Source organism: Ailuropoda melanoleuca, chromosome 17 (assembly GCF_002007445.2).
Source record: "Ailuropoda melanoleuca isolate Jingjing chromosome 17, ASM200744v2, whole genome shotgun sequence".
Taxonomy (NCBI): Eukaryota; Metazoa; Chordata; class Mammalia; order Carnivora; family Ursidae; genus Ailuropoda; species Ailuropoda melanoleuca.
The window spans coordinates 4,044,384-4,055,439 of NC_048234.1; the positions used below are offsets into that span (position 1 = coordinate 4,044,384).

An 11,056-nucleotide genomic window follows, 5' to 3' on the forward strand; every position below is an offset into this window, starting at 1 on the left:
ACTGCATAGGTGGCCACACAACCATTGTTAGGGGTGATAGAGTCAGAATCTTACAAACCTATGGACACTGTCTACTCATGTCACAGATGCCCCCAGCAGAAAAGCCCCCGAGACCATCCAATTCGGGGGTCACAAACATACGTGCCTCCAAGGCCAGGAGGTAAACGGTCGCACTCATTAGCCTGAGTGTGATACACTGGGGCTGAGTGGGGTGTATGGTTCAGCAGAGCCCCTGTGTTCTGCCTGAATGTGTTCATTATCATTATTGCCGTTATGAACCCTTGAGTGGCTCTGCACGCTTTCCATCTATTCATTCATTCATTCCCCAACAACACCACGAGGTAGACAGGAGTAGTATCCTTACTTTCCTAGATCGGAAATCCAGAGCAGACAAGTACAGTCACCAGCTAGTAAGGGATGGAGCCCGAAACCCAACCCAGCGCCCAAGTCTGCCACCCCAGCGAAGGACTTTGCATTTCAAAATTTCCAGAACCCCATGAAGGCAAAAACAAATCGCATCTGCAGACCCGTTTTGGCCCCGAGGCTGTGAGTTTGCAAGCGCGGCTCTCCCAATCCCCCCGTTTCTCGGGCGTGGGAGCTGCAGCCCCCAAAAGAGAAGACACTTGCTGGTTAGTGACGGACCCCGGGGAGAGGACACAGCATCGATTCCCCTCCGCCTAGCAGGTTGGCCACTCGCCATCCTGCCGCCCCGCGTCCCTCTGGTCGGGAGTGGGCACAGGGTGGGGGGCGAAGCCGGCTTACCCTTGCCCAGTCCTGAGATGGCATCGGTAATCACCACCACCTTGTTCTGCACGGCTGACTTTGACCACAGCCGGGACACCTCTTGGTAGATGAAAAGAAGGCCACTAATTCCCAGGAGCACCAGAGGCAGCACGAGCACGGCTGTGACTCCCATCTTCTTCTGGGGGAAACGGAGGGGAAAGGACTCAGCTTTGCAAAGAGACTCCGATGAGGACACCCGGCGCAGGGGGAGGCCCCGGGCTACAGGGTGCGTTCACCGTGCACCCTCGTGTCTTCTCCAGGGAGCCGGGCTCTGTGCAAGCTTCCGGAGCCCTGCCTCTGGGCTAAGCACTCCGTGAGCCCGCTAATCCCCAAATGTTCAATGAATCGGAAATTACTCACGGTGTGTCCAAAAGCAAACGGAATCCGGGGCCTGCCCCCCAGAGGTTAATTACAAATTTAATTACAATGGGTCTGCATTTTTGGAAGGAAATCCATGTGTTAAGGCCACTCGCTTGGGCCCTAATGACTATTTATAGCTCTCAGTGCACTGAAGGGCTTTTCAGGGTAAATATAGTGTCTATTCTGATATTCAGGGACACATGCTGGCCGGGTCTGATTNTGGAAGGAAATCCATGTGTTAAGGCCACTCGCTTGGGCCCTAATGACTATTTATAGCTCTCAGTGCAACTGAAGGGCTTTTCAGGGTAAATATAGTGTCTATTCTGATATTCAGGGACACATGCTGGCCGGGTCTGATTTCAGAGTTCTTGCCAGGATTTTTAAAGCTCCCTGGCATGCCTGACTATTGGAGGTTTCCTTTGCACTTCGGGATTGGGCATTAGGGATCAGGACCCGGGATTGTCAGTGCAAACAGCCCGCTCTCCATTCCTATAACCTTTGTATCAAGAGGCTTTCAGGTAGCTCACACCAGCATGGCTGCGAGCCATCTGGCCTTCCCTTTCTGGTTGGGAACCAAAAGCATAGAAAAATTGTTAAGCAGAATGGAAACTGTTGCAGAATGAACCACTGGGAAGTGTGACATGAGCAGAGTTTGGGGGTGTTTCTCCTTACTCAAGCTATTTCACTCCCCTGGCCCTTACCTTCCTCATCTGTAAAATGGGCATAACGGTCTCATCTAGCAGGGCTCTTGGGAGGACAGACTAAGATATTAAGTATTAACCCAGCACAGACCCAGCTCACAAGAGGATAGCTGTTGTCCTCTTGAATGGTTAAGAGCACTAAGAATTTGGGGTGCCTGGTTGGCTCCGTCGGTGGGGCACGTGATGCTCAATCTTAGGGTTGATGGTTCGAGCCCCACATTGGGCATAGAGATTACTTACAAATAAAATCTTCAAGAAAAGAATACTAAGAATTTATCCCAAATGCTAAACTTTTTTTAATTACGTAAGGAATGCCATAGGATTAGAAATGAAGACCTTTAAAAAGCTAAAAGCCTGTGCAGGTGTTCAAACTGGCAGAAACAGGAAGACCCATCATAATGATGTCCTACTTTGTGTTGGGCTGAGCAGGAAGAGGGGCGAGGAGCATTTCTGCCTTAGAAATTAGGATGTCCGGGGACATTAAAGAAAACCCAACTTTTTATTGGTATAGAATATACATACAGAAATATGCATCTGTGATAAGTGTAGAGCTTCTCGGATCTTTATAAACTGAACATATCCCAGATCAAGCAACAGAGCGTTGTCTACCTGCCCCTGAGCATGTCCCTTTCTAGCCCTTGAGGAGTGACTACTTTCTAGCTTTTAAAAGCACATAATCATTTTACCTGTGATTTTTAAAACTGTTTGTTTAAATAGTTTCACAAAGTTGTTACTGTTTCGCTGACCATTGTGTTTGCAAGTTTCACCCATACTGTCGTGTGAGTCTGGCGATCAGTCGTTTCCATTGTGTGGACATAACTCACAGTTTTAAAAAAAGATTTATTTATTTATTTGAGAGAGAGAGCACGAGCAAGAGAGGCAGAGGGAGAGGGAGAGAGGAATCTCAAGCAGACTCCAAGCTGAGCTCAGAGCCCAAGGTGGGGCTTGATCCCAGGACCCCAAGATCACGACCTGAGTCAAAACCAAGAGTCAGACACTTAACCGACTGAGCCATGCAGGTGCCCCAATACCTCACATTTTTAATTCATTCTCCTGAGAGTGGCACTTGGGATGGGGGTATTTTTAAATAAAATTATTCATTAAATAAAATTAGGAATGGGGAAAATTCCAATGAGCATTTTTTTCTTTTGGAAGAGCAGCTTGCATTGGGAAGCTGAAAATGGTGTAATGTCTATGTGCCAAGGTTGGCTTGGTCAACATGGACGTTCTCTGGTTATCTTGCCCCAGTGTGGCCACTGCTGTGGTTGGGTGATTCACAAGTGCTTTGTTTGAGGACAAACCACATCACGGTACAAGACCCATCATAAAGCAGGAAGTACCAGGGTCTCCTGTAATGGTTAATGGCAGTCTTTCTAGTTAAGTACACGCAGAAGACCATGGTTATCCATGACCAGGTACGCCAACAGACCAGCTGCCTCTTCCACACGATCATACAGACGTTCTAGATGCAGTTTCTATGCTGCTGGAAACAGTGATCGTGGGCCAGCATGCCACCCAAAGACTAGCAAACATAACCATGGCATCAGATTTTAGCTCGATGTTTCCAGAAGATGATCCAAGTTGTCCGTGAGTGTCATTCATTGATTATTTCTTTTCTTTTTCAACCATTCCGTACTGCTCGTCTGTCACGAGCCCGGCAGTGTTCTAAGGGTGAGGAATGCAGCGCTGAATGACGTACAGACGATACCTGCCTCGTGAAGCTTTTAACCACCTGCTGTTGGGAAGTGGACGATGGATCCACAGGGAAGTAATCCTCAGTATGTCAGAAGGTGGTAAGTCCTATAAGGGAAAAACCAAACCAAGGGAATCCCTTGGTGTCCAGGCAGGAAGCAGAATCATCTTGGATGGTTCAAGAGAGTTTAACAGAACGGTCACTTGCAGGGCTGTGGAGGGCTAAGGAAACACACAGGGCTGCTAAGGCCCTCAGAGCCCAGCAACAATGAGAAGCTCTTGCACCTTGTCAGACAAAGGATGGAAAAAGAGTTACTGCAGCCCAATGGGAGCTAGAACTTGAGTCGGGGTTGGGGGAGGGGTTTGCCCAGCAGGTTCTGTAGTCATGGAGAGTAGCAGCTGCCGCCTATGATAAAGGGCCAAAGCAGGGAGAAATACCTTGATGGCTCTCTTTCCAGTCTCTGACGCCATGCTGTGTTTGAACAAGCATGGGGCAGGCTGGGAAGAGAGGTAAACCAACACCAACAGCATTGGGAATTAACACGTAATTAACAATAGCTCCTATGCAATGATTAGTCTCTGGAGGGCATGCTCACAGGACCAAACGTCTTCATACTCAATGTCATTACAAGAGGAATGTCCACACATCTATTCCCCAAATTTCCTTCTCACCAATTTTTTGTCCTGTAGTCTCCAACCTGTTGGCCAACCCATTAGCCAACTACCAATATGTCTGTGCAGATCTGTAACTCAGGCCACCTCCCCTTCCAAAGGAAGTGTGCATGGAAGGTCTTCCTTCTTTACCAGGTGTCAGCGCCATGCTTGAGTGGGATTGTCCCCCTCCAGCTGACTCCAGTGTATCAGGCAGACTCATCCGAAAACCAGCCCTACCATTTTCCTTTAACAGAAGGCAAAGGCAGTCCATCAGCACAGGTGGGTGTCATGGAGTTTTAATGCAATAGACTAGTGCCTTCTCTACCTGCTTGGGCCCCAGGTCAGGTCTAACTGCAGTGATTCCTGAAAGGGCTGAGAGCTGGCTACCCGCTGACTGCACTACTGGCAGCTGGGACAAGTCCGTCAGTGAAAAGGAATCTGAGTGGCACGTCACTCAGGGTCTATCACAGGGGAAGGGAGGAGGCAAAAGGAGAATAAGTCACTCTCACTTCAGGTAGGGTGATCAGAGAGTGTTGGTGAAAAGATGATGCTTGAGTGGATGCCTGAGGAAGTGATGAGGACATATGGGGGACAGGAGTTCTAAGCAAAGGGACCAGCAAGGTGCAAAGGCCCTGAGGCAGAATATGCTTGGGATTCTCAAGGCGCAGCAGAGAGGCCAGTGCCTGGGAACAGAGTGACGGGAGTAGGTGAGTAATGGATGAGGTTAGAGAGCAGTTGAGAGCCTACATATCTCTAAAATATTTTTTTTATTGAAGTGTAATTAACATGTAATGTTACATTAGTTTCAGGTGCACAACATATTGATGTGACAATTCTAGACATTACTCAGTGCTCAGCTGGATAAGTGTGGTCACTATCCGTCACCATATGAAGTTATTACAATATTATTGACTATATTCCCTATGCTGTGCTTTTCATCTCCGTGACTTATTTACTTTATAACTGGAAGTTTGTGCTTCTGAGTCCATTTTATCGATTTTGCCCATCCCCCTATGTATCTCCCTCTGGTGACCACCAGTTTGTTCTCCGTATTTAAGAGTTTGGTTTTGCGGGGCAGCTGGGTGGCTCGGTCGGTTAAGCATCTGCCTTTGGCTCAGGTCATGATCTCAGGGTCCTGGGATGGAGCCCCACGTCGGGCTCCCTGTTCAGCGGAGGGGTCTGCTTCTCCCTCTGCCCCTCCCCACTGCTCATGCTTGCTCTCTCTCTCTCTCTCAAATAAATAGAATCTAAAATAAACATTAAAAAAAGAGAGTTTGGTTTTGTTTGTTTTGGGTTTTAGATTCCACATATAAATGAAATCATGTGGTATTTGTTTTTCTCTGATTTATCTCACTTAACATAATACCCTCAGGGTTAATCCATGTTGCCACAAATGGCTCAATCTCATTCCTTTTTTGTGGCTGAACAATATTCCATTGTATGTGTACACACACCATCTTCTTTATCTGCTCATCTGTGGATGGACACTTAGGCTGCTTCCATATCTCGACTATTGTAAATAATGCTGCATAAACATAGGGGCACATATATCTTTCAAATTAGTGTTTTTGTTTTCTCTGGGTTAAATACCCTGTCGTGAAATTACTGGATCTTATGGTAATTCTGTGTAGAAATTTATGAGGAACTTCCACACTCTTTTCCACAGCGGCTGCACCAAGTTATATTCCCACCCACAGGGCACGAGGGTTCCTTTTTCTCCACATCCTTGCCAACACTTGTTGTTTCTTGTCTTTTTGACAGTAGCCATCTGACAGATGTGAGATGATAGCTCATTGTGCCTTTGATCTGCATTTCCCTGATGATGAATGGTGGTAAGCATCTTTTCGTGTGTCAGTTGGAGGGCCTACATATCTTGTAGGACATGATTCGAACTTTGGCTTTGCTCTAAAAGAGATGGTAATCCTTGGAGTGTTCAGAGGAAAGATGTGATTTGACTTTCACGTATACTTGTTGTACTGGGAATACGTTGTGTGGGGACAAGGATGGAAGTAGAGAGGCCAGCTGGAGACTTTTGCAACAGTGACCCAGGTAGGCAGTGATGCTGGCCTTGGCTGGTCTTCATTGGGTAGCAGTCAAGGTGGTGAGAAGTGCCTGGATTCAGACATATTTGAAGGTACAGCAGACAGGATTTGCTCATAGGTTGGATAGAGGGGATAAAGGAAAGAGAAGAGTCAAGATCACTCCAAGATTTTTTTTTAAGTAGGCTGCACACCCAGTGGAGCCCAGCACGGGGCCCGAACTCCTGACCCTGAGATCAAGACCCGAGCTGAGACCGAGACCGACCAAGCCACCCAGGCGTCTCTACTCCAAGATTTTGACTTGAGTGACTAATAGGATAGAGTTACTATTAATTTTCCTTCCTTCCTTCCTTCCTTCCTTCCTTCCTTCCTTCCTTCCTTCTTGCTTTCTTTTTCTTCTCCTTCTCCTTCTCCTCCTTCCCCTCCTCCTTCTCCTCCTTCTCCTCCTTCTCTTCCTTCTCTTCCTTCTCTTCCTTCTCTTCCTTCTCCTCCTTCTCCTCCTCCTTCTTCTTCGTCTTGAGTTGGGGAAGGCTCCAGGGCACAGAAATTGGGGACATAGGTGAATTACAAGTTCTGTTTTGTCTGTGTTAATTTTGAAATTCTGTTGAATCTAAGTGGGGGTGTTGAGTAGGAAGTTGGGAGAGCCAGTCTGGAGGCTTGTCCAGGTAAGAGAGGTCTAGGCTCAGGTTTCACATATGGGAGCTATCACAGCTTGGTGGTGTTGCCAGACATGCAATGGGATGAGGTGACCTAAGACGTGAGTGTGGACGGGGGGAAGTTGGAGGGCTGTGCTCTTTGGTACTCCAATATCCAGAGGTTGGGGACTTGAAGAAGGGTCAGCAAAGGAGACTGAAGAGATGTGGCCAGGGTGCTGGGGGAGACTCCAGAGAGCTATGTCCTGGGGGTCCAGTGAAGACAGTGTTTGAAGGGGGGTGTGTGACCATTTGCATCTGATACTGCTGATTGGTCAAGTGAGATAAGGTCTGACAAGTGACCTTGACTATAGTAACGGGGAGCCCTTGGTGACATTGACAAGAACGTCCGTGTGAAGGTTATCCAGAGCTCGGTTCTCCTTCAGACATACCGTCAGTGGTTCTGTAACAAGCCAGCCCTGCAAGGTGGCTCATGATCCATCCAAACTCCCCACACCTTCTGCTTTGACAACACGGTCTTCTGCACACCTTGACATTTGGATGACAGCGTCACTAGGTCTGAGAGATGCCTGGGGCCACCGGCTACAAGATCCTCCGAGCTTGGGTGAACAATGTTAGGCTGCTTCCACTTTGCCCCATGACCCTGGAGCTGGGGAAGAGGCAGGACAGAGCAGTGGGATCTTAGGTGTGGAACTATGTTTGGGCTCAGACACAGCTCTCAGGGGAACTGAAGTTGTGCCAGTAAAAACTCACATCTGCTAAGGGTGGTGGGGATTTCCTTTTCTTTCAGCTTGACTGCCACGGACAAGGGGTATTCCAACCAAAAGCACTCTGTTCAGTCTGCAGAGAGATGCTTGCTCCAAATCCCCAGTCTACCTTATAGTTAGGACAGAAGCCTAAGGATTTGCCTGACCCTGAATAATGGTATTTTCTAGTCCAAGAATTGGGAACTAAGACTGAGACGGGGCTTGGGGGCCCATCTTGGAAAAACCTGGGGTATGAAAATCAGAGTCTAGGGCAGAGAAGACCCCAGTCGGGCTTCTCCTCTGGAAGCCTCTTCAGTCTCCTTGGTTCCAAGCAGAAGCCATGTTTCAAGCCATGAGTATAGCTTCAAATTGCCCTAATCCATGTCTGGATCAGAAGAAAGTGCTCCCTCACTGGCTTCCTCCCTGCATTTTCAACCCCTTTACTCCTCCCTTAAGATGTCCCAGGGCCCTGTCCTTCCACAGTCCCGCCTGGGGAGGGAGGAGGAGACAAGAGGATTTGTCTCTCACTCTGCCCCCAGAAAGGCAGCGTGAGGGGCTTGGAGTCCACCTGCGCTGAGTCCAAATCCCAGTTCTGCTCCTGACTTGTAAACCTGCGTCCCACGGCCGTCTTTTGGAAATGGAAACACTAATACTGTCACCTTCATCCTCATGCAGAGATAGAATATAAGAGGTGATGTGCATTCAACACCCAGAAGGGGTCTGGCCCATTGCTGCACCTGATGGCCTCAGTTTCTCCCTTCTCCCTGGCAGATTTTTCCTCATCTGTGTTGGTTCATCTCGTTGCCTTATCTCAATGCATGTCAGCACCCGTTCCTGAGGACCCTGGGCAGGGTTCGGAGGTGAAGGGTGCCAGGGCTAAGTCAGGTAACGTGTGTGCACATACTTCCGTAACCAGGACATTGTTGGGTCTGTCATCTCCTCACTCCCCATGCATGTTCTCTGGGCTGAAACGCAGGTCCTATTAGCTCAATCCTTCTTTCCGGCCAAGACCAGCTTTTGCTTTGCTGCTCAAAAGTACTTCCACTCCTGATCTCCCTTTGGAAGGGCGGGTGCTCCCAATGCCTGGAGACAACATCGCATCGGTAGCAGGGCTGCTGAAGAGGAGAAGCCAGGATGGGGCAGGACAGTGGGTGGTTGGACTAGCCCGGCATATTAAAAAATTGGAATATTCAGCCTTAAAAAGGAAGGACATTCTGACACTTGCTACCACATGGATGAACCTTGAGGACATTGTCCTGAAGGATGAAATAAGCCAGTCACAAAAGGACAAATACTGTGGGATTCCACTTTTTAGAGGTACCAGAGTGGTCAAAGTCATAGAGAAAGCAGAATGGTGGTGCCAGGGGCTGGGGGGAGGGGACCATGGGGAGTTAGTGTTGAATGGGGACAGAGTTTCAGTTTTGCAAGATGACAAGAGTTCCGGGGATGGATGGGGGTGATGGTTGTACCGTAGAATTTGCTCCATGCCATTGAACTGTGCACTTAAAAACAGTTAAGATGGTAAATTTGCTTTATGTGTGTTTTAAACAATAAAAAAATTGGTTCCAAAATGGTCCGACCTCATTTGAGGAGACGACCTGAATCTAAGATGATGGTCACTCATACAAAATGTGAAGCCGGACAAGACCCTTTCATCGGTAGGTTGCAGGTACAGGCGTGCACAGTAAATTTGCACTACTGTGCATTGACGTGACTCCCGGATGGTGGGTATGACCTGGGAGAGAGAAGGAGGAAGATGGGGAGGCGATGCGAGGCGTTCACTATATCTCTTACAACGTATTTCTTTTCTTTTTTAAAAAAGAGACATCTGTGGCGACCATGACAGAACATTTACTCCTGTTACATCAACCAGTGGCTGCGTGCACCTGTTACCTCAGCTCACGTGTATTAAAATATTTCCTAGTCAAAAAGAGAAAATAAAATAAAATAACCAAACAGAGAGAAAGGGAGAAGTGGCTGTATCCTGTCTGACATCCTTATCATCTCCCCTAACCTCCAAATTCTCCTGTATTCAGATTGTGACCTTCTTTTCTTCCGTGTTTTCACTGTGCAAAAAATGTCTCTCCTGCTTTGTGTGACAAATTAAAAAAAAAAAATTCCCTAGGATTTCATGCCCCACCCAGATGTTCTGTCTCTCTGATCCAGCACAGTTGACTTAACGAGAGTGAATGATACTGTTGGTCAATGACCAAGTGATGGACATGTCCCTTAACCTTTACCCTTGGCTGTTTTCCAACCTCTCTTTTCTGGAGAACACCACTAAATTGTTTCTATAGGGCCAGAGTATGGCCTTTGGGGTTCGGGGGCAAGTTCTCAGCCATGCTTGTATCTCCATGACATGCCCAGTGGTTTTTACATATATGTAACACGTCACAGTGTTTAAGGAGTGAACAACGTTGACATGAGCAAACATGGCACATCTCAGGTAGGCTTACTAACCTTATTATGGTCTTCAGAGAAGTCCCTCTCAGCCCAGACTACCCAGCGGTGATTCCCCAAGAGGGTTTGTCTGATGACAATAATGAGGGTAAGTTGATTATTCCATGAAAACAATCCATAAAACAGACTCAGGGCCAACCAGTGAATTTAGGCTCACTTGAGACTTCTGCTTTTCTCGGTTATTCTTGCCCAAGCACTGGGAGTCAGCTGTCACCCTTCTTTGCGACCCACCTCGTAAGGGGCGATGTGGACCCTTTGCCTCTGAGTCCCCCGAACCGGGTTGGGGAAGACCATGGAGAGACATTGCTGGCTTCTTCTCGTGATGGATTTCTTAGAACACTTGGAAACTGCCTTGTCTGTCCGAGCAATAAGTAAGCAGTAGCTATGGACCGGTTCTCTAACAACTGACCCCAAATGGACATCTTGCTAATACCAGAAAAGGGCATTCTAGGAAGACTGGCATGGTGTCTGGAACATTCTAGACACCTGATAAAATGTCACTAAATGGTTAACTAAGGATGGATGGTGTCCAGACTGAAAATGGTTGGTGGGTTAGCACTCTCGATCCTGGCTTTCCCCTGGACGTGGTCACCGAGATTTCACCGTTGTTTCCCCAACCCTCTGGCAAGGGCTCAGACTCTATCTTGTTTCCTTAAATACCTACAGGACCTGACACGGTGCTTTGCACATGGCAGCTCCGAGCAGCTAATCCCGCTGTGTGTTTCCTAGGTGCTGAGTGTTATTCCAAGAACGTCACACACCCTAATGCACTCAGTCCTCACGATCCTTGAAACAGGGAAGATTATTCTGTCCTTTTACAGATGAGAAATCTGAGGCACAGAGAGACAAGTGACTCACCCAAGGTCAAGGTAAGGAGCTAGGGTTTCTAGACAGGCACTCTCGCTCCAGAAATTCATGCCCTTCATTCAAGCTATACTAATATCTGCAAAATACTAAAAAACAACAAG

The 11,056-nt window shown here is 47.8% G+C and overlaps 1 protein-coding gene across 2 annotated transcripts in view; it reads right to left on the reverse strand.

Annotated features, from left to right (window-relative positions):
• The window catches only part of DHRS7C (dehydrogenase/reductase 7C), a 15,778-nt gene extending 14,528 nt beyond the window's left edge, over window positions 1-1,250 (reverse strand). For both annotated transcript variants that reach the window (XM_034647221.1, XM_019793224.2), the window contains exons 1-2: window positions 1,144-1,250; window positions 763-922 (exon numbers count right to left, since the gene is read on the reverse strand). In XM_034647221.1, coding sequence (XP_034503112.1) covers window positions 763-916 — 154 coding nt within the window. In that variant the 5' untranslated portion in view covers window positions 917-922; window positions 1,144-1,250. The remainder of the gene's footprint in view (window positions 1-762; window positions 923-1,143) is intronic.
• Between the last annotated feature and the right edge of the window lie 9,806 nt (window positions 1,251-11,056).